The sequence below is a fragment of the Balearica regulorum genome, chromosome 28, assembly GCF_011004875.1.
Source record: "Balearica regulorum gibbericeps isolate bBalReg1 chromosome 28, bBalReg1.pri, whole genome shotgun sequence".
NCBI lineage: Eukaryota > Metazoa > Chordata > Aves > Gruiformes > Gruidae > Balearica > Balearica regulorum.
In genome coordinates, this window is record NC_046211.1 from 552,329 (window position 1) to 580,298 (window position 27,970).

The 27,970-nt window shown below is 55.8% G+C and overlaps 1 protein-coding gene across 8 annotated transcripts; it reads left to right on the forward strand.

The window, feature by feature from the left end:
* The first annotated feature begins 292 nt into the window (after nucleotides 1-292).
* PI4KB (phosphatidylinositol 4-kinase beta) lies at nucleotides 293-27,712 on the forward strand. 8 transcript variants are annotated; one of them, XM_075737379.1, is made up of 13 exons: nucleotides 293-441; nucleotides 841-956; nucleotides 7,203-8,175; nucleotides 18,806-18,850; nucleotides 23,151-23,378; nucleotides 23,810-24,037; nucleotides 24,238-24,347; nucleotides 24,729-24,833; nucleotides 25,528-25,651; nucleotides 25,737-26,002; nucleotides 26,157-26,289; nucleotides 26,572-26,692; nucleotides 27,350-27,712. In XM_075737379.1, exons 3-13 carry the CDS (start codon nucleotides 7,231-7,233, stop codon nucleotides 27,529-27,531), a joined length of 2,487 nt encoding a protein of 828 aa, XP_075593494.1. In that variant the 5' UTR covers nucleotides 293-441; nucleotides 841-956; nucleotides 7,203-7,230; the 3' UTR covers nucleotides 27,532-27,712. The 8 variants fall into 8 exon arrangements, with proteins under 8 accessions (XP_075593494.1, XP_075593497.1, XP_075593493.1 ...); XM_075737378.1 differs by having other exon boundaries at nucleotides 301-441; nucleotides 838-956; XM_075737382.1 differs by lacking the exon at nucleotides 18,806-18,850.
* The last annotated feature ends 258 nt before the right edge of the window (nucleotides 27,713-27,970 follow it).

Genomic DNA, 27,970 nt, shown 5'->3' on the forward strand with positions numbered 1-27,970 from the left:
GTCACGGCCTCCAGCCGTGGGGAGGGGGACGCGGGGCCGTGGGACGGGGGGACACGGGGGGGGGGGGGGGGGCGCCGGGCGGGCGCGGAGCTGTGCCTCAGTTTCCCCGCCTGGGGCGTAGGCAGCGGCGGGCCCGGCGCGGGGATCTCCGCTCCCGGTCTGCGCCGCCCCCGCGGGTGACGATGATGACAGAGGCGATTTTGAACTAAAAAACCCGGCGGTTTTCGCCAAGCTCGCGGCCGCGGAACCCAGGGGCCCCGCCCCCCGCCGCGCGGGGTGCCGCCGGGCCGGCAGGGGGCGCTCTCGCGCGGCCAGGTCCTCCCGGCCCTTCAGCCCCGTCAGGCGGCGCCGCGGGCAGCCCGGGCCTGCGCCTGCCCCCGCCGGCCCCGCCGCTCCGAGCAGCTCCGTTCCGCTCCGCCGCCCCGGCCCGGCCCCGCGCAGGTGAGCGCCCCGCCGCACCGGCATCCCCCGGGCCCCACCGCGGCCCTCTCAGCCCCCGCGGCCTCTCCCAGGCCCCCGCCCTGTCCCCCCGGCCCGGGCCGCGGCGGCATCGTCACCCCCGGGAGGGAAGCGGGGGGGGGGGGGGGGTGTCTCTCGGTCGGCTTTACGGCCGCCCCGGGAGGTCAGTCGCCGGCCCCGGCCCGCGGCCTTTCGCGGGGAGTCGCCGCCTCCTCCCGGGCCGGGCCCCTGGGGCTGCGCGGGGGCAGAGGGGCCTCCCCCGGGCTCACCGGCGGCCGGGGCTCTGCGGGCCAGGAGCGCCTCGTCGCGCAGGAAAATCATCTTTTCCTCTTTTTTTTTTTTTTTTTTTTTTTTTCCCGGTCTTCCTCCCTCCCCCAGCAGCAGCCCGTCGTCCCCGGAGCCCCGCGGAGCCGCTGCCCAGGATGAGCCGCCCGCGCTGCCCCGGGAGGAGGCATCCCAGACCGGAGAGGCGGCCGTGCGGGATGGGATTGCACCAGGTACGGCTGCTTATCCTTATCTTTATCCTTATCTTTATCCTTATCCTTCCGGGGAACGCAGGCGATAGCCTCTGCCGGCCGCCTTCCCTAGATCCCGCTGTGCCGGTGGGGGACACACCAACCTGTCCGGCTGCGGTGCCGGCCCGAAAGCACGTCCCGCTCTGGGATGCAGCTGGGCTCGTGGCGTAGGCCGGCTGGAGAAGTGGCCAAGGACCTGTTAAGAGACTTTTTCAGCTGATTTTTCTCTGTGCCGTCAGACTGTCGTTTCTGACTAGGCTTTGCCAACCCCCCCGGAGCCATCTGGTGCCCCTCGTGCTTTGTAGTTGCCTAAAATATCTACTTAAAGACTGGAGATATTATGTAACGCGCTCGGTTGGTGGGCTGCTGAGCAGCGGTTCTTAACGATACGCGTGTTTGCCGTGGGTTAGTAATCTGTCCATTTGCTTTTTTTTTCCCCCTGAAACTTCTGCTTTGAGTTGATAGTAATTTCAGGCGTTATAAATAATAACAGTATTTAATCACTCCCTTGGATGTCCCCTACTTCTCTTTAACCTATGGTGAAACTTCGAGAAGCAGCGTGGGGAAGTAACCGGGTACGGATCTGGGTGGCAGCGCTGGTTTCCAGCTCTTTAGCCCAGCGCTGCTGCCATCCTGCTCTCAGCGCTGGCTGGAAGAGCGGAGACTTTTCAACACCTTGGAGCTTTTGAACTCCCCTTGGGGACTTCGTCGTTCTCTGTGCGAACCGGTGGCCACCCTCGACTCGTGTGAATGCCGAGGGATCTGCTCCTGCAGAGCCAGCCCCAAGGCCTGGGGTTCAACCTGCAGTCTCTGCTCGGCAGAGATAATAGTCTCTGACTTCTTGCTGGGCAATCTGAATGAGATTTCAGTCTGTGCCACGGTCGTGCGCTCCTTAAATTACAGCTGATTTGTCATCACACAGTTCAGGGTCCATGCTTGCATCGGCAGCAGAAGAGCTGCTCTTGGAGTCTGAGCCGGGGATGTGGGCTCCTGCTTTTCCTCCTTCCATTTTCAGTCTCATCTAGACAGCTTATTTCAAGTCACGCTTTACTCAGACATGACTGTGGGTAACAACAGCAACTTGAAATAGTGAATTTACATACATAAACGAGTGTGGGAACGTTCAGGCGCAAAGTACCTTGTGATCGCTGGGAGGAGGAAACTTCCCATGGTGGCTGTGCCAGCACGGCTTGCTTAAGGGTTTAGTGCGCTTGGAAACAGGTTGCTGGGATGGAAGGGTTTGTCCTCGCTTGCTCAGGGATCGTAATTAATGCTCGTTGGGGCGGAGAGGTGCGAGGGAAGAGGACAAAAGGTTGGATGTGTTTGTGTGAGTAACGTGTCAGATGAGCCGCTGCTGTGGTATGCATGGAGTGGGTTTGCGAAGGGCTTCCTCGCTGAATTGACGCCTGTTGCGGCAAAAGGAACCTTTTCCGAAGGGCTGGGGCGTTTCTTTGCATCTCTGAGAGGTGAGAGAGGTTTAAGTGCTCCTACAATTATTTTTTTTAAATGGGGAAGTTAATTTATAAGTAAATCGCTGGATTTAACCCCTTCCCATGGGGCTGTATCATTTGTGGAGGAGGGAGGAACGAAGGAAGTGCTGGCGGTGCGGCTCTGGGGCTGGCAGGCTGCAGCTTTCCCTCTCCCCTGCGCCTCAGTCCCTCTGCGGCCCCGGGGAGGCAGCTCCACAGCAGGGGAGGCGGAACGACTTCCTAGGAAAGATGCCACAGAGACAAATTATAAATAGTTTGACGTGGATGGACATTCAGAGTAGGGAGTTAGTGGCATCTCCCTTAAGGAGCCAAGAGGCTGAGGAGCACTGGGAGCTGTTCTTTAACACGTAGAGTTTGTCATTCTCTTGCTGCATTTCTTGCAGCGTGGCTTTTATTTTATTCCAAATTTCAGGGCGAGTCATTGTTCCGCCTGTGCGATCCCCAGCGTTATTGTTTTTTTGGACGCACAGGCTTGGCCAAATATAACCAGGGTGCAGAGTCCTTCCACTGAGAGTATCTCAGCGAGGCCAAACCGGAGTGGAGCCTCCTGCGTGCCATCCCAGCAGAGAAGCCAAGCGGTGCCGTGCCGTCACCGAGCCGGTGAGCCCTGCCGCTGGGCAGGGGATCGGGATGCGTTTTAGGAGCCGCACACTGCGGAGCTAAGGTGTGAGTGAGCTTGGGCTGCCCTGACGGTTGCTTTAGGTGCTGCTGTTTCTTCCTGCAGAGCATTGCTCATAACCTGCTGTTTTGTTAAGAAAACTGCTGGTTTGATGTGTCGGGGCTTTGACGTACTGGTTTGAGGCACCGATTCAGCCGAGAGGAGCTGCACTTGTCCTGTTTCCCAAGGAAAGGCTCTCAAAGGCTTCTCCATCCCGAGGCCTGACGCGGGGCAGTCGCGTTGGGTGGAGGAACCTGTCCTGTCTGTCTGCGGTACCAGCGATCGCTCGGTCTCTGGCTCAGGGCCTCCCGTTGCCCCTTTTCCCTGAAAATTCACCTTTTTTTGCTTTCCCTCTGCTATTTGCTCTGTAGTATGCATCCTTCAAGATGGAAGCGGTCCTGCTCCGTGGGAGAGAAGTCCCCCAGCAGTGCCCTTGTGCAGCAGGGGAGGTTTACAGGCAGAGTTTGTCCTCGGGGGATGTCTAGAACCTGGCATTTTATTTTTTTTGAAGTGGAGTGAGACCCTTGTGCTGTGCAGAGGTTGAATCTGCTTCAGCCAAGCGTGAAAAACGAGTGGGAGCCTGTCTGTGTCGGTGCTGAGTCTCTCCAGGGGATTTCGAACTTGAAAGAGGGTGCAGCATCCCCCAGGAAGAATTATTTGTGCTCGCCTCAGTGGTGCTTGTGGCACGCTGCCCGTCTCCCCCATGCGAGCCAAGTCAGTCACAGTCCTTTCATGCCTCAGTTTCCCCAACCTCTAAGCTATCACCTAATAAGTTGCACCGAGTTGCTCTGTTTGCAGCGGGTCCGGAGGGGCTCTCCCCTTAGCGTAGTGAGGGGCACTGACTGTACGTCCTCCTCCAGCGCTGCTGCGATGTTTTCTGCCCCCACCCCAACTCCTGTGGCCTTCCCGAAGGCATAGCAAGATGTCGAAGGCCGTCAGTGCTGAGCAAAACAAAAAGTAATGCAGCGTAATAGAGACCAGATGTCTTGGTGAGGCTTCATCCTGTCCCCCTGGTTGTTTGCCAGGGCTAATATTTCTTATTCAAGTCAGGCAGGAGCGAGACTTTTCTTCTTTTTTTCCCTGTAAAGCCACAGCTCTGTTCCTGTAGATCTCCCTCTGCTTTTGTCCCTTCCTGAAGGAACCGCGCTCTCGAATCTCTGCACCGACACGCGGCTTCTTCATCGGTAGTTTCTGTGCTAATAGGGGCTTCCCTTTATTTCGTATTTAATCACCGACTTCAGGGCCGTTCCACCAGAGAGAAACTTGGCCCGTTATGGCTGTGGGTGGAGGATGAACCACATGAATTCAGCTCAGCCTGTTTTCCAGATTGGATTGCTTCATTGTGTGCAGCTGATGGGGGTTTTATCCCTGTTGAGACCAGCGATTTGGAATAGGGGAGTTATGCTGAGCCTCGAGAGGTAAATACTGTGTGGTGATATGTTTAACAAATGGTGGTGTGAATCACGGAAAAATGCGGAGAGGTGCAGGAGGTGGGGAGTGAAGTCCCTCGCTGGGGTTTTGGGGAGCGCTAGGAGTGGAGACGTGTCCTTGGCGGGCTCCGAACAGCCCCGTTGCCGGGATGTCACTGATGAAGGTGGCTGTGTAAGTGTCGGGGGGGGGGGGGCTGAGGAGAAAAATAGTAATAAAAAAAGCAATGCACTGATTTTTTTTTAAAAAAAAAAAAAAGCAATGCACAGCTTTCAAAGCCGTGCAGTGCAGAGGTAACCCTGCAGGCCCGTGGGTGGATTTATCTTGCGCAGTTCCTTAATCCAAGTTTAACCCACTCAGCAGTTGCGAGCTCTGGCCGGCCATCTCCTCTGCGGTGCGGAGCCGGCGCACGGGGCCCCTCCGGGCCTCGCTGGCTGCGTGAAGGTGGCGAAAGAGTCGGGGAGTTTGGGCTGGTGGTGGGAGCTCTGCTCACCGTGACTGTGCCGTGCGACGCAGGGGCCGCGGAGTCGTCGGGATACCTCGCGTGAGTAGGTCAGGTCGGACCCAGCCTCTCCTGTGGATGTGGGGGAGATTTAACATCAAGAATTGCAGCCTGCGCTGTTGTGCTGCACCAGGCTTCTCCTCCGTGCCCTGTGTTTACGGGGAGGGAGGTTTCACGGGATCCTACGCACTTTTTCTTCCTCTACAGCCCAGCAAGGAGGATGTCAAAAGCATTTCCCTGCGTCAGATAAACCAGTCGGGGCTCAGAAAGCCCTCTGCGGGTGACCGAACCACCCGGGGTCGCAGTATTTCTGCACCCAGCATGTGGCTGTGGAGCTGTGCTTGGGAGTCCTGCTCATTTTTTTTATTTTTATCAGTTTGTCATCCCAGTCGTCTCGATGCGAATGTTTGAAGGACCCCAGAAGTGCTGACGCGAGCAAAGCTCTGTGCGACGCTTCCTTGGACCCGGCTCTGCTCCGTGCCCCTTCAAGTCCTGCCTTGCCGAGTTAACGCTGAAGGATCTCCTTCCTGCCGACGTGGTGTTAATTTAAAAATTAGATCGTCTGGGCTTTCGTGAGGCAAGGCTGGGCTCACTAAGAAGGAAAAACAACTTCCTTCAGCTTGCAGGGTCTTTAGGATCTAATGACCACAAATATTTGAAGCATGTGGGGTTTGTACTGAAGGGAATGGCAAGCACAGAGGAAAACGTTGTGTGTCGCTGCCGTGCGGACGGGGTGAAAGATGCTATTCATATCGGTTCAGACTGCTGAACTTTGGTCAGGTTTTTTTCACCCTGCAGTTAGAGCTTAAGTGCTTTGAAAACAAGAGGAGGAAACCCGTCTCTGGGAAGTGGCGCTCGCATCTGGACACACCGACCTCGTTTTTACTCGCTTGGAATATTTAGAAAGAAACACCGTGGGTTTCCTCCCCCCTTTCTCCCGCATCGGGAGCCGTAATCGCTTGTAAAAATAAACAGATAAAACAAGGTCATTAAATTAGCGGGGAAATACCTCGTTGCGAGAACCCGCCGGTGCAGCTTCTGCGGGCAAAGCAGGGGCTGGGGGTCGTTGGGGGAACAGACAGGCAGAAGATGGTTCAGTGAACTTCTTTTCCAAAGACAGTAATTTTTTCCACCGTGCTGGACGTGAAAAGCAGGAGGGAATTGGCAATCTGCTTGCAGTGCTTAACATTTGTAAAAGGCATTGTGCCCTTCTGCTGATCACGAGCTGTCTTGTTGTAGCGTATGAGCAATAAAGGGAAGCAGTCAGAGCCGCAGTAATGATGTTAGATTGAATAGAGTGCCTTATTTTATTTTTAGAGGACGATTTCGCTTGGCGCTGGCCTTCTTTATTCTTGCTGGTTATCCGTAGAGATGCACCGCTGCTCTTTTTATCGAGATGGGAAACCGGGAAGTGTGTACAATCCCTCGTTTATCTTATTTTTAAAATGTAATTAAGTGCTAATCATTGGCGAGGGTACGTAATCTGGGCATTGGCGTCTGGACTTTGAAAACAGGGACCTTGTTGCAATAAACTTGGTTCTTGCTCCGGCTCTGCTCACCCGTCACCTGCCACCGGCGGGGGATTTTGCCATCAAAGCACCGCGTACCCACGTACCGCTGGTTAAATGGGCAGAAGCTGAGCACGGGGGAGAAACTTCGTCTTCTCTAGCAAGAGGCAGAGCCACTGGGTCCACCCAGCCCGTGGCCCTCTAATCCCGAGCGTTGCAGAGTGCCTTTGGGGTGGAGAGCATAAAGCAACCTGGTTCGTTGGGGGTTTTTCCCCCCTCTCTTGCTCATTTTGGCTCGCTCAGTTTTTTTATCGTCATGGTAACAGGGAAATTTTTGTGTAATGGCTGATAGATGCTTACAGCTCTCTTTCAAGTCTGAGTGGAAGGGGCACCGAGAAGACCTTTAAAACCCAAGGCGACCAGGTCGGCGTTGCGCTGGCCCGGCTTGCGTTGCGTGCGTTGGCTTGGGGACCTTTCCTCTCCAGACAAAGGCTTTTAGCAAAGGTTTGCACCAAACCTCAGCTCTCGGTATCCCTTGAGGCGTATCCCAGCATGGATTCCTGTTTTCCCACCTTCAGGCTGGAAGAAGGTCTCCTCCACAGATTGTGTCCCTGACTCCTTTTTGTCTTGTTTTCTTTTCAGCTTTGAAGCGCGCAGACCCGCCACTGCTATGGGAGACTCTGTTGTAGACCCAGCCCGAAGGACAGGCTTGGACCAGGCGCCTGGCTCAGCACCCCAAGGGAATGGCGGAACGTCTCTCAGCGTCATCACGGAAGGTGTCGGGGAGCTGGCGGTCATCGACCCCGAGGTGGCAAAGAAAGCTTGCGAAGAGGTCCTGGAGAAGGTCAAGTTGATGCACGGTGTCTCCTCTGACAGCTTAACAAAGTTGGCCGATGGCAGCAAGGCAGGGCGCGCCCTGCGGACCGTGATGGATTTGGCCAACGGAGACATCGGGGAGGGCTGTGAAATCAAGTGTTTGGACGATCCGCCTGGCACGGCCTCTAAGATCCAGGAGGAGGAGGACGAGACCGCGGCCAACACGGTGAAAACCGCCCGGAAGCGGCAGAAGAATAACTCTGCTAAGCAGTCCTGGCTCCTCCGGCTCTTTGAATCCAAACTCTTTGATATCTCCATGGCCATTTCATACTTGTACAATTCGAAGGAACCTGGTGTGCAGGCTTACATTGGGAATAGGTTGTTCTGCTTTAGGAACGAAGAGGTGGATTTCTACCTGCCACAGCTGCTGAATATGTACATTCACATGGACGAGGACGTGGGAGATGCGATCAAGCCCTACATCGTGCACCGCTGCCGGCAGAGCATCAACTTCTCCCTGCAGTGTGCCCTGCTGCTGGGTGCCTACTCCTCAGACATGCACATCTCCACTCAGCGACACTCCCGCGGGACCAAGCTGCGGAAACTCATCCTCTCGGATGAGCTGAAGCCGGCTCACAAGAAGAGGGAGCTGCCGTCGCTGAGCCCAGCGCCCGATATGGGGCTGTCTCCTTCCAAAAGGACTCACCAGAGGTCCAAGTCGGACGCCACCGTTACCATCAGCCTGAGCAGCAATCTGAAGCGCACAGCCAGCAATCCCAAAGTCGAGAGCGAGGAGGAGGTAATGTTGGGGCTCTCCAAGGCTCAGCCTGCCTGGGAAGGGATGCCCCCAGCGCTGTGCTCGTGCGGTTGGTTCTCATCTCATAGCTCCCCCTTTACCACAGAGGGGTTTTTTTTGTCCTGGTTGCTGCAAATGATTGAAACAGTTTGATTCCTGTCTCTCTAAGCAAACTGACACGCACCAGGGGGTCATGCTCGAGGGTGCTGGGGTTCCGGAGGGGGAAGTTTTCTTGGTGTGAGGGGAAGGAAGGATGTTAGATGGCTTCAAGGTAAGGCAGAAAGCTGGGTCGGGAAGACCGAGTCGCTTCCTATGCTGCTGAATTCTCACCCGATTTGGGTAATTCGGCCGGTGTCTCTGTTTTGCAATCTGCAGCCATCCGATCGCTGTTGGAAATCTGATTTCCTCCTTGTCCCGACTTGTTCAGATTTAGCAACGATGAGGTTTATTCGCAGGCAGAAAAGGCCCTGGGCAGCCGAGGGCTGGGAGCGGGAGGAGAGCAGATAAACCCATCGACTCTGCCGCCCCTGCGCCCTGGCCAAAACACACCTCTGGTGTGCACACCCTTCTGGCTGAAGGGCCGAGAGCTGCAGCCGTGAGGTTTGCCCGCGGCTGCTGCCCTGCACCGAGCTCTGCTTTGGATTTCTGGCTTTTTTTTGCAGCTCTGAAAGGGTGGAAAGCCAGGCTTTCCCTGCTGGAGGGGCCGGGCTGCGCGGAGGGGGTGCTGCCAGGGTTGGGTGCTAATGCGGTTTAATGCCAAAGCAAATGCCGATTAAATAGGTGAACTCGGGCATGTGCGTGTTACACATCTTCCAAACCTGACCACCTCCCATGGGCTCTGTGGTCTTTGGTTTTCAGTGTCAAAAAGCGATCGGCACAAAGTTGCTTTTGCTGCTGTATCGGTGTGTGCTGTGAGACTGTGTGCGCTCGCTGGAGAGTGTTTCTCCCAGAGAAGATGCAGATCATTCATTTCACACATCTGCTGACGCAGAGACTTGTGGAGCAAAAGGATGAGCAGCATCGTTGGTAGTGGGGACACAAGGCTGGAAGGAAAAGAGCTGGAAATGGGAATTTTTTATTTTGCTGCTTTGTTTTGAAGGGCTGATGGTTTTTAGCATGAGGAAAGCAGGGCTGAGGTGAGGATGCCGAGCGGGAGAGGAGGATGGAGGAGGTGAGCCGGTGCTAAATGCAGGTTTTATGAGCGGTGCTAGCCGAATCGGAGAAGAGCAATGCTTCTTCCCCTGCCCTGACTCGAGAAGTTGAAATACTCCCCCAGGGAGGTGGTTCACCTCTTCAGCGGGGATGGCTCAGCAGGCTCGGAAACGGCTCATAAAACCGCGGTACCAAAGGTCCGGTCCCGGCGGGGCTCTGGTAGCCACGCGCCCGTTCAGGTCAGCCAGACTCCGCGCAGCTCCTTTTCTGGGTCATCCCTGCGCCTCGTGTGGATGAGACCTTGAAAGCCGACTTCCCCGTGGCTCCGTCTAGACGTCCGAGATCTCGTGACCGTTTTCGTAACGGCAGAGTATGCCTTGGCTTTCCTGCCTCGCCTGAGATTCCTCCTTTCCCTCGGCTCTGCGCTGGGTTGGAAATGTTGGAAGGGGCCACGTGGTCTCCTGCCTGTCTGCCAGACGTGGGGAAGGCTCCTTTGGATCAGGATTTGAAGGAGGTTTCAGAGGTGTGAAGTGGCAGTCGTTTGGGCTGGTTTCAAGTTAAAACCACCCTGTCCCACTCCCCGTGGTTCTTGGGCAAAAAACCCAGCCGTGAGCCAGGGTTGTGGCGTTTGCCGATGGGTAAATGAATCTTTCATTTCTCTGCCCATCGGCTGCATGGTGGAAAACAACCGGCTGATGGAGAGCAGGACGTGCTGACGTCTCTCCTGCTCACACTGGCTGCAGCTGCTTGAATAATGGAAACCGAAGCTTTGCGTGAATGATGGATGAAAGCAGCGCTGCGAAGAGTTTCTCTTGGCAATGTTTGAAACGTGTTTTGATCCAGAGGCCGGGCAAGCTGTTTAATCGGTGCCCAGCAATGGGGATAGTCAAGGCGCTGTAAGAACTTTCCCGGCCTCCGAATATCCCCAGCCAGCTTCCTGGGGCTGTGGGACTGTAAGTGCTGGATGTTGTTGGCTCCCGTTGGAAACCGGCAATCCCCTGCAAAAAGCACCTTCCCTGGAGCTGTGCGGGGCTGGTGTAAATTCCAGCAAATTCTGGAATTCACTACTTTAAGCTACTTTAATATACAGGTTGGTTTTCCCTCCGCCCAGGAAACCAGCAGATGTCTGAATTGTCTTGCGCTGGGACCAGCTCTTAGCTTGTTCCCCAAACTTTCTTAAACGTGTGCTCGTCTGGGAGTTACTTTATTCCCTCTGTGTGCTGTGTCTCTGCTATCGGTGTCCGGACCATCGAGCCATGGGTCGGGAACCCGCTTCTGCTGCACCTCCCCAGAAACTTCTGTTTCTCTCTTTGCAAAAAATTGCAAAACTTGAATGTAAAAGCAAGAAGTCGTTCGACCGGATTAAGGAAGGCTGCAAGGCCTGAATCTCCTTATCGAGCGCTGACTGCGGTGTCTGGCCTCAGCCTGCAAACTCATCCAGCGTTCGGCTCTTTCCAATCTTTTTTTTTAAAAAAAACCCACAAAAACACAAAACCAAAAAAACCCCAGATACAACCCAGCCAAGGGTAAAACACGACATTTCTTCAGCTGTCCTGTATTGCTAATGCAGCATTTCTGCGCTGCAAACGCAGAGCTGGAGTACGAACATGGATAATCCGTTGTCTGCTGCAGATGGAGTCCGATCAGCCCGGGGGACAGTCATGGGGGATGGAGAAGACTGTTTGCAGAGAAGTTGGGTGGTTCTGATCTGTGACCGGAGGCTGTTGAAGAGTAGCAGAGATGGAATAAACTCTGTCTGGAAGAGCTGTAGGGAGGAAAAGCTGAAGCGTTGGGTGCGGGTGGGCGTAGATCTGAAATACGGGCCGCAGAGGGCTGGAGGCAGGAGGTGCGGGAAAAGGAGAGGTACGGAGAAGGCGGGTACGTCCCACCCGTCCCTGAAGGACCTGGGGAAGCGTTCTGCAAACTCTGCCCACGCCGGAGGCTCTGCAGCCTGCTGCAGGGCTTGCATCTAGGCTTTTTCAGGTGAGGGTTTCCCACATCCAGGCTTCCTCTCCCCTCATTACTGGAGTGTGAAGCCGCTTTTTAACTCTACCGAGGAGGTGGTGGCACCATCCTCCCTTCGCCGCCGCGTCCCTCTGTGTCTGGCTGGGTTATTTTCCCATCAGTCCTTTCTCCACCGAACAGTTTTGGGGTTATTTTCCCATCAATCTTCTCTCCACTGAACAATTTGGGCCTCTTCTACCCTTTCCTGGAGGTCATCTGTTCTAGACCTCTGGGTTTTTATTTCTCCTCTGGACCTTTGCCCGTTGCTCCACATCTTCCTTGAAGCGCGATGCCAGGTCCTCCCTGTTTCTAGGCTCTTAAAGGTGCCTCCGTCCTTTGCCGCTCTGCGAGGGCCTCCGATACCTGTCGTTCCCGCATTAGCTGAGTCAGACCCAAAGCGGGTATTAATGCTACTTAAGGAAAAAAAAAAAAAAAGTCTGTGTTGGTTTTAGAGCGTGGTGGGGGACAGCTCTTAGCCAAGTCAGTAGTCGCCCCTGGGATGATTCTGTCCTTTCCCCCCCGGTCGCCTGCAGCCGTGGCACTTTGTTTCTAGAGAATAATTCTTCCTGCTGAGGTCTTTGTGTTCCAGTTGTCGCTTCATGCTGCATAACCACCGTAATAACGGGTGGGAGAGGTTTTATTTCAAGTGCCGTTAGCATTGTGGGTTGTTAATCCTCACCGGGTTATGCGTCCATAACTTAATTCCATGATACGGTTCTCATGGAATAAATTTATTTCGCATTTGTTACTTTTCAATTAATACAAAGGCATGCAAAGGAAAAGCCGCGAGCTCAAAGCTGTCGTCTTGCGTCCCGCCGGTTGCAGGAGGATGGACTCAGCCTTTCTTCCAGCCCTGCTTTCCGGGGGGTTGGTTGTGTTTTGCTGGAGTCGAGGTGTGTCGCGTTCTCGGATCCATTTACAGACAAAGGGTGGATTAAATGTGCTGGGGCTGCTCGGCGTTGAATTTTCCACCTGAGCAACTTGAGACCGGGAGGGGAGGAACTTGCTGTAACCTGATGCTGGAAACCAGGGGAGCACCGAGAAGTGTTTCGTTGTGGGAGATGGTCTGAGATGTGGCGGTTGGGTGTCTTTGGCTGCACGGTCCGCTGGGACGCAAGAAGATGCGAGACCGTGGCCGGGATCCCCGTGCCGCACACGCAGGTCGCTGTCCCGGTGCCGTGCTGTGGGGATGCTTTACTTTTTTTTTTTTTTTGCCTGTTTAAATGTCAAACCACCAAGACAGGTCCCTTGCTGTCTGCAGCGCGAGCCAGTCCTGCCGGTGCCTTCGATCATGCAGTAGTGCTGTTAGGTCGGTCGCGCTGGGCAGAAACATGGTGGAGTTGGGCTGGGTGGCTGGTGAAACCTTGTTGGGGCGGAAGCCGGCCATGGGTGGGACATCATGTCTGGCTCCCCGGGGTTTTGGCAGGGCTGCAGGCCACAGCCTGGAAGGAAAACCTCATCTAGGGCAGAGCAGCTGCTTAAACTTCAGTAAACCCATTTGTGGCTGGGCCGAGCAACCTAGAGGTACCTGTTGGGGTGAGGGAGAGCTGAACTTGGGGCAGAGAAAGGCATCACCATCGTTTTACCTAGCTCTGCAGACTCAAGCCTTGCTGGCTTTGGGGTGGTTGGTTTTTGACGACACCTCCTCCGTAAACGCAGCAGGATTTGCTGTAAAGGTGCAGCGAGTTCTCGCCAGCGTCCGTGCCGGGGGACTTGTTGCGCAAACAGATTGTGCTGCCTTTGCAGCATGCAAATGCCTTTGCCTCGGTTCCTCCTCGCAGGCGCTGCGCAGCAGCGACAGCACCTTAACCGCTCCCCGGTTCCCCGCTCTCGTCCCCCCACCTCTCTAGGGATGGCCGAGGACCCCCCCGGGGTCTGCGCTCCCCGAGCTGAGCCAGGGTTTGGCTGAATTGTCATTTTTGGGGATGAACGTGCCTGGGATGTGCTGCTGCTCTGCTGCACCTCTCCGTGCTTCCCACGGGGCTGTTGCTTTTGGAAAATGCTTTTCAAAGACGAAACCCCATGACGCCGAGTGAAAGCTGAGGCTGGTCGTGAGCTATTTCGCTCCCCGGGTTTCCTGTCTGGCAGGCTGGGGTTTGCACCAGTCACCGATACTCAGCCCTTTGTCTCCCTGCGAGCCGCGCTCCACGATTTGACCCCGGCGTTCCTGCCAGCCTGGCAGGGTGCAGCGCTGGTGGTGCTGAGAAATCCAGGACCGTGATGGCGAGTCCCGGAGTTTAAGAAATTTTAATATTAGGGCAGATGCATCAAACTTTAGAGCTGAGACCTTGCACCTGGAGGAACCAGGGAGGATGCTCCCCGTGCCCCACTCTGCCTCCCACCAGTGTTGTAACTCCCAAAGCCGCAGCGGTGGGAAGAATAAATCCCACTGACTGCCTGGAGAGGAGTGGTTCATCCCTCGGGTCCCTTCAGGAGCTAAGATCAAAGTTCAAAATATGCAGAGCAGGTGGGGGGAAACAGCTTTTTTATTATTTTTTTTTGACCAACTGGGTTGAAACCAGCTATTTTTCAATGGGACCGGCTTGTTTTAGCTGTGAGCCTGGACCCAGCGCCTGCTCAGAGCCGGGCAGACTTGTGTCTCTGTGCGAACAGAAATGTTTGGCTGAACTGGTTCCACTAGTCGGGTAAAAAAATTTTAATTAGAAAACTGCTAATTGAATAATCAGTTAAGAATCTAGGCTGGCTGCCGGGAAGGGAGTGCTGGAAATGGCAGCTTCTTAAATGCCAGCGCCTCGCTGTTAACTCGGGGCCATTGGGCGTGGGTGGGTGGTGGGGGAAGAGCAAAGCTTTCACGCGACACGAGCGCTGCCCACGGCGTGGGCTTTCATTTTTTTTTTTAACAGCAGCATCAGCGTTCTCTTGAGAAACGGCAGCGAGGGTTTATATGCAAATCTGTTTACGTCTGCGTTTCTGCACAGATTCGCTTATCGGAGTCTATGCGCTCGCAGGCAACTTCTGGATTTGAAAGCTGCTTTTTATTCGAGGTTGCCCGACATGGCCGACGCTGGTCTTTCGCTTTTTAGCTCACGTCCCTGCCCTGCCTCTGCCAGTCAGGCTCTGGAGGGGCATTGTTGGCCTTTTACCTCTGGAATTGCACCTTCAGCAGCGCCGGCACAGGTGCTTTTTCTGGTAGAGCTTGTTTCCCCGCCGCGATAAGGGCAGCGTGGCTACCAGAGAATCACTTTCGATGCCATCGTGGCAAATGGCTCCCAGGGCGGTGCTGTCGGGTGCACTGCGGTCCCACGGATGGGTCCCAGTTGGGAGGCTTTGTGTCTCTTCTGCATCGTCCCTTTGGATTTGGTGCCGGCCGGGTTTCCGCTTGGCCACAGTGACAGCAGTTGCTGCAAAGTCTGGCTCCTCCAGGCATCCTGGTTTGACATCTTTTAGCTAAAACTTCTACATTTCCGCATAATGTGAGCAGTGTTGGTGAAGCGTTTGCCTCGCAAGAGCTGTCTTGATTTTCAGTTATTTTTTAAGATCTAAACCACTACCCAGTTTAGTTTTATAAGAGGTAGGAAAGTCCTCCTGCGAAGGATTTGTGGAAGCGAAAGCAGTGTTGGGGCGAAGGTGTGCCGACCTCGCTGTCGAGCCCTTTACAAAGAGAGATGAAGTTATTTTTATTGGCATGATGGTATGTCTTTACCGGGTGTAACCTTGTGCTGAATGTTCCTACATCTTGAGCAGGACCAAGAATTTTTAGCCTTAAAACCCCAAAGCGAACCCTGCAGAGATGGCTGCGGATGAGCCCCGTCCCGAGCGCAGGGCAGAGCAACGGCTACGCGGGAGAGAGCCGGCGACGGCTGACCATAAACACCGCTTTGCGCCTGCATTTCGGCTGAGACCAGGGGATTAAACGTTCAAGTCTTCTTGTTTCCCAAGTGACAGATCTGGAAACTTGCCCGCGCTTGGCAAATGGCTCATCCATATGTGGAGTTTGCAAAGGAGAGGAGTCGTGCTGCTGGCACCCTTCGAATGTGGTTCGTTTTCCCGCTCCTTCCAGCCCGGCTTCCCGGGGAAATGAGTCTCGTACGATCCTTGTCTCCTCTGGCAGGAACTTTGTGAAGCATCGACCAAATGCCACAAAGAGGAGAAGCCAGAAACGTGCCGAGTTTCTTTACGTTTTGCCGAATTGGCTGCTTTGGAGAGGTTTGTGCCCCTTGCTGACGCTGGCCGGCATGCCCCATGCCGAAGCAGCCCCCCGGGGTACCTGGCGAGGGGACGTGTGGGGTGTCACAGGAAGGTTCGGGATGGCTGGAGCTGTTGCAGAGGGAGGAAGGTTTGGGACGTAGGATGCGGCTGGAGGAACCCAACCTTTGCTAGGTCTGCTCACGCAATGAGCTGTGTTCCCTATTGCACTTTTTTATTACAGTTTGCTGGCTGGCTGCCATAAAACTACCTCACCTCGCTGGGGAAGTCATCAGATATTGAAGCGAGGCCCCAGAAATGTCCATCCTTGGGTGGCCAGCGACTCTGGCTGCCCCGCTGTGTCCCAGGGCAGAGCCGTGCTGCGGTGAACGGGGGGAACAGGGAAGGACTGAGCCCTCGGGGGGCTGCGGCGGGTCCTTCTGCACCCTTGTCCTTTGGGTGGAGCAGGTGGGTTTAAGCCGAGCTCTGCCCCAGCCTTACCTGCCCCTGCAGCTCGTCGTCCTTTGGAGCTGGGGAGCGAAGCTGCCCGTGAAATGACGTTGCTGGAAGCACAAGCAGGCGGGGAGGAACCGGCTCTGAACCTGGTGTCCGGAGCTGCTGAGATTATGCCAGAGGGTTAGACGCTAAGCAAAAAGATAAGATGCGCCTAATTCCCCCTCCAAGTTCGTTACTCCTGTTCTCCAGATCCAGGCCTCGTGCTACGAGCAAGTTTTGTCGCCCACGCCTGGCGTGGTGAGCAGCTGATCTGTGCGGCTGCAGAGAGGAGGGTGAAAAGCCAAGGTCTTGGCCGTGCTCCGTCTGGGGAGCAGCGTGACGACAGACCCAGAGCTGAACCTCGGAGGAACTCGCCTTGCCCCCGCCCCGGAGCCGGCTCTGACTCATTTTCTACGTGATGGTGCAAACCCGTGTTGCGTCAGCGCGAGGCTGACGGGGCGGCAGCGTGCCGGCTTCCCGGCGCGGCTTTGGTTTTGGCAGCTGTGCGTCGCACCGCAGCCGGGAGGAATCAGCGGAATCCCGGTGTGGGTGACCTCCGGAGGTCGGAGTCCCTGTTGATACTGGCACCTGCGGTGGGTTCGGCTTAGACACTGCCAACGCCGCGCGTTGTCCTCAGGAAGACCAAAGCTTTCACAGGCCGAGCTGTGGGTTTGCCTGGAGAGTTCGGATACGGCAGCCCCGGCTTTCTTACCCTGTGCTGGTTCACGCCGGCGTGCCCGTCTCTGCGGGGAGGCTGCTGCAGGTGCTGCCCCGAGCGCAGCTCTTTCTGCGCCAGCGTCGCGGGTATTTTTCGGTACGCTTTGCAAGCCGGGTTCTTACCTCCTTGTTGGAAGGTTTGTTCCTTCATTAGACGTGTTAATGCACTGACACCTCCTAAATTCACCGAAGGGCTTTGGTTTAACGGCAGGTTGTGCTGAGCTGCGTGATGCCTGGGGGGTCTCCAGCTCCTGTAGTTAACAGTTGCGATTCTCAGAGATGGCATTTTTGGATAAAGTTGGTAAATCACTTTTTAAAGGTTTCCAGCGGGATCAAAGTCCTAATGGCATCGCAGGTGCCACATGTGAAGCTGTTGGGGAGCAGAGGCTGCGCACGGCGAAGGAGAGAGCACACTCCTGTGCCGGACACGTTGTGTGAGACCTCAGAAACTGGGGGAATCGAGACTTTCAAATGAAAATTTGGAGCTTGGGTCCTCAATCGCAGAGGAATTTCAAAACTCTGCCCTCAGTCATTGTAAACTGGCATGGCGTTAGCAGAATAGGCTCTGCTTGAAAACGCACCAGGGCCGGGGTCCAGCCCCGGCTCGGCTGCAGGAGCTGGAGGAGGAGCAGCCCAAATCGTCGTTTGCGTTATGGCAGAGGACGTATGGATGCTACGGGCAGGCGAACTTCTAAAATCGTGTTTATTTTAATGGGAGTTGAACTGGGCAAAGCGCATCCGTTGGATGTGTTTTGGAGGCGATGACTCTTGTTCTGCCTACGAGAAAAGGTGATAAGACGGTGTTTTTAAAAGCTTTTCAGCTTATATCCCGACAGCACCGTCCTACAACCTGCTGCCGTTGCTGATCTCCTGGTTAGAGATTTTTTTGTCTTTACAAAAACCAGGAAACTCTGAGTCCGAAATACCTTGATTTAAGATCCAAGAATGAGTCTGATGCCCGGGAGGAAGGCAGAGACGTGAGCCCATAGCAGCCTCTGGGCTCCAGATGTTTTTTTTCTTGGTGAGCCTTGCGGGGTCTCAGCACCGTTAGCGTTTTCATGTGGTCATGCAGAAGCGATTAATTTAAACGGTGTTATTTCTTACGGTGAGACTAAGCCTGGTGGAATTAGCGTATCCCTGTAATTAACATACTAAACCCAGACCCATTTGTTTCTTTTGGGGAAGAGAATTTTAAAACCAATTACACACCAGTCTCAGGGGTGCAAAGCTCCATTTTATCTCTTTTTTTGGCATGAAAAGAATGGATTTATGGGCTCTAAGTGCAGCGATGCAGGAGTTGTGGGACGGTGGGGGCGGAGATGGGAATGGCTGTAGGGTGGAGGCGCAGGGTGGCTCTCGGGGGCTGCGGGGGAACGTGGCCGATGGTTTGTGCTCGTGGTACGAAAGGTTTGCTTGGCTGCGCAGGGATGCCGCTTCATAAAATAACCCCTCTGCTGATGAAAACTGTCCCGTCAACTTGAAAATAGTTTAATTGTTGGATTCTTTTAAATTTTTAGGACTGTTTCCATGGGGTTAATTTTATCTGCTGAAATTAGGGGCTAAATTAGAGTCCGGGGGGGGAAAGTGGTTTTGTTGATGGAGAGAGTCTGGTCTCGGGGCAGACGCCAGCACGAGCATCCCTGCCTGCCCTAGCAGCTCCCGTCTGTGCAGCTGACCTGAGGCAAGAAGGTCAGAGCCGAAACCTTAGTTACACTTCTGGGGTAGAGGAGTATTTTAAAGGAAATAAATGGGGAAAATCCACGGGGGTTTTACGGGCATTTGCCGATTCAGGATCTGCTGATGAGCCGGGAGCCCTGCTCCCTGTTCGGTGCCACCACGCGTGGCCTCGGCCGGAGGAGGCTCCGGTTGAGATCGGTGAAATTGTTGTCGCGTTACTCTGGAAGCAGCACGTGCCGGTTTAGGTGCCGCTTCCTGTCCAAGGCAGCAAAATTGTGATGGGGTGGGGGGGGTGGGGAAAATAAATTAAATGAAAAGTGATCGTTGTGAACCTGGAGCTAAACTATTGCTTTTTCTCCCCCTCTCCCTCCTTCCTCTCTCTCCTTTTAAACAAACACCACCCCCAAAACTGCCAACAAACCCCCTTTCCTCCGTTTCCCAGGAGCTCTCCTCGAGTACGGAAAGTCTCGATAAGTCATTCTCTCCCGTAAGTGGCCCGTTTCGTTCCCGCGCCCGGGCTGCCTGCCTTCCCCGCGACAGCAGCATTTCCTCTCTGCCACGAAAATACTAAACCCCGGCACCCGGCGATGCACCGCAAGCGGCTCTGGTCCCCAGCCGTCCCCCCCGATGTCTGCACCGCTTGAGCCCCCGGCGAGGGCAAAGCCAGCATCCCCCCCTCCGTGCCGGCCGCCTCTCGTGCCGCAGCAGCCGGGGTCGCAGCGGTGCCGGCTTCACCTGAACGTTTCCTGCTTGTTCAGCGAAACGCCGGCGGAAAGGGAGCTTTGGGCAAATTCGCTTGCACCGGTTTGGCTAAAATAAAGCAGAAAGCCCCGAGGGGCTTGGGGTGCCCCGGTGCTCATTTTACACCCCCACCCCCCCAAAAAAAAGGCAGCGAGGGGGAGAGAAACCCTCGTAGTGCCAAGGAACGGCAGAGGCAGGGGAGGGACTTGGCTGATGCTGCCCATTTCGGTCCGAGCAGTCGCTGACCTTTGCGTGGTGGCGTCCGCAGATGAAAGAGGAAATGCTGTTTCCTTGAATTTTACTTAAAAGTTCTCTGCCAGATGGGATTTAATTTGCTTTTTTCCACGAATCATTATTTTTTTTCCCCCTTCTGTGTGTTAAACTTTGGTCTTTCAATCAAAACCCAGCGTTTCCCTAATAGAGCGTTTTTCTTTCGAAATAAGCCTTTTCCATTATTTTATTTTTTTTTAAATCAGTAGCATCTTCCTCATCTGTGCCATTTTCCTGCCGGTGGGTGTGTGTTCTCCATCTGGGATTCCCAGTGGGCTTCCACACGTTGAATATGTAGTCCATGATCAAAACCACTTACCCGGGCAGCGGTGCCCTGCATAGCCCCCCTCCTCCAGGATGGGTTTGTACGGTGAACTCCAGCCTTTTTAGCCTTTATAAGAGATTTTTGACACGTACGCAGCTCTTGTCCTTCTGTGCCCTCAGAGGGAAAATTTTCCCACCTTTCACGCATGGCACAGTGCAGGCAGGAGGCAGGCAGGAGTGTTGATGCTGCAGTCACTTATAGACATAGGGCACGAGGCTTTTACCCCTAAGCTCACTCTGATGCAGGCTCCTCCTTTTGTTTTTTTAATAAATCTCCAGCTCCACTGTTTTTAAGAGGTGCAAGGGATGGGAGGATGCTTGGGCAGCCGTGGGTGCTGGTGCTTGGGTGGGAGGTAGGGTGCCGGGCTCTGAGTCCCAGTTTGCCACCCAAATTTAGGTAAGTGGCTTTACTCTTTCCCCCCCTCCTGCTCCTTCTGGCCAAGCAAAGGCAGCGACGTCTCCTCCTCCGGTGGCTTTTGGAGGCTTTGGCGTTGATAGAGCGCTTGCAGGCTCCTCGGTCCAAGGGCATCACAGAAGCATCCTCGCAGTCCTCCGGCTGCGGCGATGGTTGTTGCCATCATCTCCTCCACCTCAACCATGCCACCCGTCGTGCCGTCGCCCAGGGCTGGGCGGTAGCGAGCGCCCGTTCCTCTCCCCTGGGGCAGGAGACCTTTTGCTCCTGGCTTTGCAGACCCAGATGGTTATTGCAGGAGCTGGGGCTCTTTGCAAGCGTTTATGCCGAATTTATAAACCCACTGCAGGCACCTGCACCCACCTGAATGGTCACGGCATTTAGAACTCGTGCCAGGTATCAGCTAGCGGCGCTGATGGTGAAATCCTCGCGGCAGGCAGCTAAGCTGAAGGGACCGGGTAGCAGCTCTGCTCCGCACCACTGAGTAGTCTCCGACTCTGAGTAGATCAGGTGGGTCCTGTGGAGTGAGCGACCGCAGGCAGCAGAAATGGGGACAGCCACAGTTTTGCTGCATAAAGCTCAGAAATGACAAATTGTGACGAGTTGAGCGGAGGAGCGCTGGGATCTCAGGGTAGGGGTAGGTACAGCAGCAGAAGACACTTTGGCAGCTGAGCCTGGAAAACATCCCAGATTAACCCTCCGCGTCTTGAGATGCTTAAACCTCACCCAGGCGTGATGGCTGTGCAGAGCTGGACGCCCTTGCCACTGCCACGTCGTGACGCCTCCGGCACCGCTCCAAAGCCGCCGGCCAAACCTGGGACATCCTCGCGCACGACCTGGACCAGGAGCAGATCTGTCGTCGTCCCTGCTCGGTCCTGGGAAGCGGTTTGAGCCTGCACAGGGAGAAAGATGCTCCTGGAGTGTGTCTTAGCAAAACATAAACACAAAGCCCTGCCTAATTTAAGAGCAGGAATATTTTTTTTTCATAGCGCTGCCAGTGAAATGTTTTGCTGTAGTAGAAAGTAAACGGTAGAAGGTAAATATTTATGTTGGCTCAGAGCAACAGAAGGATCCTTCGGGTGGTCGAATGAGGGAAGAGCATCTCCGCTTGCCTTCAGGACCGTGCCGCTAATGAGCTGGGGCAAAAGCAGCTCTCTGCAGCCCAGCTTCGGCGTGACGGGCTTTCTGCAGCTCTTCGAGCAGGCTGGGGACGGCGTTTCCTGCGATGGCTTGGGCCAGGGATGGCCCCGGTTCAGCTGCTGCCATTTTCCAAAGCTGCTGCTCCGTAACAGGATGCAAAACTTCCCTTGCTGAGTCCCCCGGTAACGCCAAAAACCGGAGCAGCACTTGGTGGGATGCCTTTGGAGTGGGATGGGGAGGACGTTTCCCGGCCACGTATTTTTGGCTGGAGGATCCGAGACCTGAAGGTTTTCAACCGGAGCACGAACATCGGAGGTGCGGAACGAGTCACGGAGGTGGCAGGATGCTCCTGGGGTCAGCATGGCTTCACTCCACTCACTGCGAAACAGGGAAAAGATGCTTCAGAAGATGGTTTGGGATCCCTGGAGAAGGGGTTCAAATTCCGCCTGTGCTTGTGATACACGGACAATACAGGTCTGAACCAGGAGGACTTTGCTCGCGATCTGCTCCTGCATGTGGGCACCTTCTCGCCTGGGCACGATCCCGAATTCCCACCCAGCGACTCTTTTGGTAAATTCTTCTGCTGAGACAAGTAACGCATAGAGACCTCGGTGGGGTACGGTGCTATTGGAGTGACAGTATCAGCTACGCGCCCAACCTGGAACCCCGCATCGACCAGAGAGCAGGAGGTCCTTAGAGGAGCAGGGACATCGCAGCCGTCGGGGTTCGATGGGAGAGGACGGGAAGAGGTGTCGGAAGGAGCAGAGCATCTGTTGAATGTTGTTCTGCTTTTTGCAGAAATTGGATTAAATGCAATTGAGGGAAACGGTCCCAGAGGCCAAGGAAGGGTTGGGGTGCTGGGTGGCAGGAGCCAAGGCAGAGCAGGGTTTCCAACCCGTCAGGGGGACGGAGCATCAGCTGCTGCAGGGTTTGAAATATTTATCCTCTGCCTGGTAGGTGAAAGCGATATCGCTGGCTTAGATGCTGTGCAAATGCTTCCTCCTGTCCTGAGGACACCTCTGCTGTGCTCGCTACCGAGGTGGGCAGGAGAGCAGAGTGGAGGAAAGGCCAGGAAGGCTTTTTGGAAGGATTTTTGACGTGGACTACAGATACAAACGATTTCCCACCTGCCCCTTCCCAAAAGGGAACCATCAGACTGATCCTTCTCCTCTTTTTACCATCCCTTTATTTTGCTGTGCAGCCGTTCCCGGCTCTCCGACGTTTTCCTTTGCTTCCTTTTCTCACGCTCCGTAGCTTTTTGCATGTGCATTTCCAGCATGATTGTACAGTGAACACTTTGCAAGTTTAATTCTGCATCTTCAATGGCAAAATCAGCCACAATCGTTTGTTGTTCTGATTTATAAGCTTGAAAAAGTCGAGCAGAGAGCTCGGCTTAAGCTGTGGGGCGCGGGGTGCTCCTGGGTCCAAGGGGTTTCCCAGATCGCAGTTTGATCTTTGCAAAATGGTCGAATTGAGCCACGATCGAGGCTTCAGAGTGACGATACAACAACAACAAAAAAAACCCAGCGCCGAGCCGGGGCCGATTCGCGCTCCCTCTGCTGGCTGCGGGCTCCGGGCCGCCGTGGCCCTGGGGATCCAGGGGTTCTGGTAGGGATGTCGGCTCCGGAATTTTGGGGAGGAGGATTTCTGGCCAGCACAGCGGGAGGAAAATAGTGCTTTGATCCTGCCCTGCTCTGCTTCCGGATGATGAGTCCGGCTCTCTGGTTGCGGGAGCATCATCCAAGAGCGAGGAAGAGGGTGGGACGGGAAGAGCCTCTTTATCTGGAGTTTATCCCGGTGCTTTTAGACTGCGGAGCCAGACTGCAAAACTGCTGGCGTCTTATCAACCCGCTGCCTTTGTAACGTTCTCCCTCCACCCTCCTTCCCTAAACCTCTTTAGCCTGTCAGACTTGCCCCTGAGAGGGAATTCATCAAATCCCTGATCGCCATCGGGAAGCGCCTGGCCACCTTGCCGACCAAAGAGCAGAAGACCCAACGGCTCATTTCGGAGCTGTCGCTGCTGAACCACAAGCTGCCGGCGCGCGCCTGGCTCCCGACGGCTGGCTTCGACCATCACGTGGTGCGGGTGCCCCACACCCAGGCAGTCGTCCTCAACTCCAAGGACAAGGTACGAGTGGCTGGAGAACAGTTTTGCCTCAAAAAGCAGATTTTTGTCCTTGGCGCTCCCCCCCCCGTTTGGGCATCGAGCGAAAGAAACGCTTTGTGTGTGTGTGTGTGCGCTCAGGGCATCGCCCGCGTCCCCAGGGTTGTGTTAACCGCTTCCAGGGCTGGGAGCGATGAGGAGAGAGATCTGTGAGGCAGCTGGGAGGGGAACACCTACATCCAGGAGCAACTGTCCCCTGAAACGTGCGCTGTCGGGGCCTCTGTGAGGTCCAGCCCTGCCCTGGGGGCAGTTCCCCATCTGAAAAGCACGGCTTTGCCCCCCAAAAAACCCCACAAACGCTCTGCAAGAGCAGAGAGCATCATGCTGCCTCCTGTAGCTGCCTGGTACTCGCAGCGACCGTGCCCTGCTAACGCTTGGTTTTGTGTCCCCCCCAGGCTCCCTATTTAATCTACGTTGAAGTACTTGAATGTGACAATTTCGACACAGCGAATGTGCCCGCTCGGATCCCCGAGAACCGCATCCGGAGCACCCGCTCGGCCGAGAACCTCCCGGAGTGCGGGATCACGCACGAGCAGAGGACCAGCAGCTTCACCACCGTCCCCAACTACGACAACGACGACGAGGCTTGGTCCGTGGACGATATCGTGGAGCTGCAGGTGGAGGTGAGGCCGCGGGTGCCAGGCAGGGTTTGTCCCTTGCCGGTGCCGCGAGATGCTGCCGGGATCCAGCGCAGCAGCGTGGCAGGACGGGAAGGCCCTTCCAGGCAGCAGCGCCTTCCCAGCTCCTGCCTGGGATAAAAGACGAGCGGGAATTGCGTTTCAGCAGCCACCGCATCCCACCTCTCGCACCTTTCCCCTCCCAGCTGCCGGAGATTCACACCAACAGCTGTGACAACATCTCCCAGTTCTCTGTGGACAGCATCACCAGCCAGGAGAGCAGGGAGCCCGTGTTCATCGCTGCTGGAGATATCAGGTGAGGCTGGCGTGGCGAGAGCAGCCCAGGCAGTGGCTTTATTGGGGGGGACGTTACGAGTTCAGATGTATAAAGGACAGGATGCAAAATTTCTCTGCTAGATTCCCAGAGAAAAAAACATCTGCACAGGTTAAAGGGGGGGCTGTGCGAACTCTGGCAGTGGGGGTTTATGGGAGCCCTGAACAGAGGCGGGTTAGAGACGCTCTGGGCTGGTGGCATCTTTCCTGCCGGCACAGTGGGGGATGTGGCCCTGGCTTGGGCTTCGGGGTGAACCCACGAGCTTCGTAAAGTGCTTTGGATAGAAGAGGCTCTGGGTGTGCGTGGTGATGCTGCTGTCTCCCTCAACAATGGGTTTCGCTGCTTAATGGCTCCGTCTTGCAGGCGGCGGCTCTCGGAGCAGCTGGCGCACACCCCCACCTCCTTCAAGAGGGACCCCGAGGACCCGTCCGCTGTCGCCCTGAAGGAGCCCTGGCAGGAGAAAGTCAGGTAGGGCTGGAAGGGGCACGCGTGTGCTGGGCTGGGCTCAGCGCCGCAGGGACTTTGTACGTCCCAGAAATCCAAGGAAGTTGCTCTGCAGTTCGCCCAGTAAATAACTGTGGCCTTGACTTTAGGCCACCCCAGGGTGGGTGTGTTGACTCGGGACGTGAGGAGGCAGAGGGCAGAGAGCAGTGGGTGTGCTGGAGGAGGGAGAAAATCCAGATTTGCTGCTCTTGGGTGAGGCTTTGAGGGGCTTTACCAAGTATTTATAGGCATCCTTTACGTCAGAAGAGTTTGGCCTGTCCCAAAATAAACTCATTGGTGTTCCTGCTCCTAGTTGTGTGTCTAACCCCCAAATTTCTCCTTGAGCAAGAGGGAGGACCCTCTGGGCTCTATGAATTTGGGGGTAGTCTTGTCCACGTTGTACTGATGGAAGGGCTGGGGGGGCTCAAGGGGAGTGATTTCCCTTCTGCTGCTCTCGGACACAGCCTGTGGCTCCGGTGAGATTCCACCACGGTTTGCTGAGGGCTGGGTGAGCAGTCCTTGCAGTCCTGGGCCCCGGAGCTCGATCTGCTGCCATGCCAGCTGAGCAGAGCTGTGTATTTCCCGAGGCTTTCCTTGCCCCCAAACCCCCGATGGATCGGAGCCCTCAGGCTGACTCGCTCCCTTTCCTCACGCCCCCATCCTTGCCCGTTCCCTGCAGGAGGATCCGGGAAGGGTCCCCCTACGGCCACCTGCCCTCCTGGCGCCTCCTCTCCGTCATCGTCAAGTGCGGGGACGACCTCCGGCAGGAGCTGCTCGCCTTCCAGGTCCTCAAGCAGCTGCAGGTGAGAGGGGAGAGGGGCTGCCCATGGGGGCCGTGGCAGCGTGGGGCCACCCTGGACCCTGAGGGATTTTCTCGCTCTCCCACAGTCCATCTGGGAACAGGAACGTGTCCCGCTCTGGATCAAGCCATACAAAATCCTCGTCATCTCCGCCGACAGTGGCATGATTGAGCCGGTCGTGAATGCTGTGTCCATCCACCAAATCAAGAAGCAATCCCTGCTTTCGCTGCTGGATTATTTCCTGCAAGAACATGGCAATTACAATACCGAATCCTTCCTGACGGCCCAGAGGAATTTTGTGCAGAGCTGTGCTGGTTACTGCCTGGTGTGCTACCTGCTGCAGGTCAAGGACAGGTGGGTCCCTGCGCCATAGCGGTGTCTTCTACCGGGATTCGTCGTTGTGTCCCCGGATACGGCAGGGAAATCCTGGGAGCAGAGAGTGCTGCTGCTCCCGGGGCCGTGCACGCGCTGGCAAAGCTTCAGGGACGGTTTCCTCTCTCCTGCACAGGCACAACGGCAACATCTTGCTGGATGCGGATGGACACATCATCCACATCGATTTTGGATTCATCCTCTCCAGCTCCCCCAGGAATCTTGGCTTTGAGACGTCAGCCTTCAAACTCACCACGGAATTTGTGGATGTGAGTGAGCGGGAGACGTGACAGCGAGGGGCGAGGGGTGAGCTGACACCCGTGGCCGTTCTTGGCTGACTCTGCAGCCTCAGCTGAGCTGCTCTTGGGCCCCAGCTGACGAGCTGAAAGCTGGAGGTGCGCTGTTTGCAGTGTGGGTTCACTCAGATCAGTGACATTCCCTAAAAGATCCCGTCGTGCCCCCTTCGTTGACAGTCCCTCTGCTGAGGGCACACCCCTGTCCAACAGTTTCTCCGTCCATTTCCCTCTGCCTACACATCCTCTCCCTTCCAGGTGATGGGCGGGCTGGACGGGGACATGTTCAACTACTACAAGATGCTGATGCTGCAGGGTCTCATCGCTGCCCGGAAGCACATGGATAAAGTTGTGCAGATCGTGGAGATCATGCAACAAGGTGAGGGGAGCCCCAGAGGCGCCAGGTGTGGGTCCAGGCTGCGCACAGCATCACCCAAAATTGGCGCATGGAGGGTTTGGAGAGCACCCGGAGAAGTCTCGTAGCAGGAGAGGCTCTGGGCAGCCCGGCTGGGGGCTGCATGGGGCACTCCTGGCCCAGGGAAGGAGGTTGGGGGACACTGGATCCTGTGAGGCCAAGGGGTGCCCCATGTCCGCCCGGCTGTGTCAGAGGGGTGAGCGCTGCATGGACCAGAGCAGGTTGGTCTGAGCAGGGCGAGTGTCTCCAGAGGAGAGGGAACAGACTCTGGCCCTCTCCTACCTCTTGGATCTCACAGATCTGGTACCCCGGCTGCACGGTGGAGCAGGAAGGGAGCAGAAATGTGCCAGTGGCGATGGCCGAGCACTATTGTGCCCCAGGGAAGCCTAAACCACAGCCAAGGGAAGGGGGTTGCCATTCCCTCAGGGTGGGAACAGGCTGTAAATGTGGCGGTGTCCTCTGCGGCAGCGCCGGGGGAGTCCCTGCGCCGCAAACCAGCCTGAGTGCCAGCGACAAGGAAAGGGCCCCGCCAGACGGAGCCCACTGAGCCATTGGGGCTGTGCTCGCCCCGCTCTCCCCCCGCCCCGGCCCGTGCCAAACCCTGTTCTTCCCTCCCCGCAGGGTCGCAGCTCCCCTGTTTCCACGGCTCGTCCACCATCCGCAACCTGAAGGAGCGGTTCCACATGAACATGACGGAGGAGCAGCTGCAGCTGCTCATCGAGCAGATGGTGGACGGCAGCATGCGCTCCATCACCACCAAGCTCTACGATGGCTTCCAGTACCTCACCAATGGCATCATGTGACGGCTGCGGGCCTCCCGCTCCCAACCGGCGCCGTGCTGGGCCCAGGCCTGAGCTTTGTCCCTGGGGAAGAGGTCTCAGTCCTCGAGGGTAAAAAAGAGGCCGAGTCTCAGCATCTTCCCAGGGCTGCTTTTTTTTGGCCAGGACTCCTCAACAAAATGAAACAAGGAAAAAAACAAGCAAAGCAGGAAAAAAAAACAAAAAAACAACACAACAAAAAAACAAACCAACAACAAAACACGCCCCCCAGTGAAGGAAAAAAAAAAAATCAAAGCAAAAATGGATCATGCGGTAACTGTGGCTGTCATGTGAGCGTGGGGGTCTGGTGGCGGCCGGGTGAAAGCCAGCAATGGGCCTTGGGGGGTGGGGTGGGGTGTAGCCTCCCCACCCCACTGCCGCCTGTCCCTCCCATCAGTATTACGCCTGCTGGGATCCTGTGACC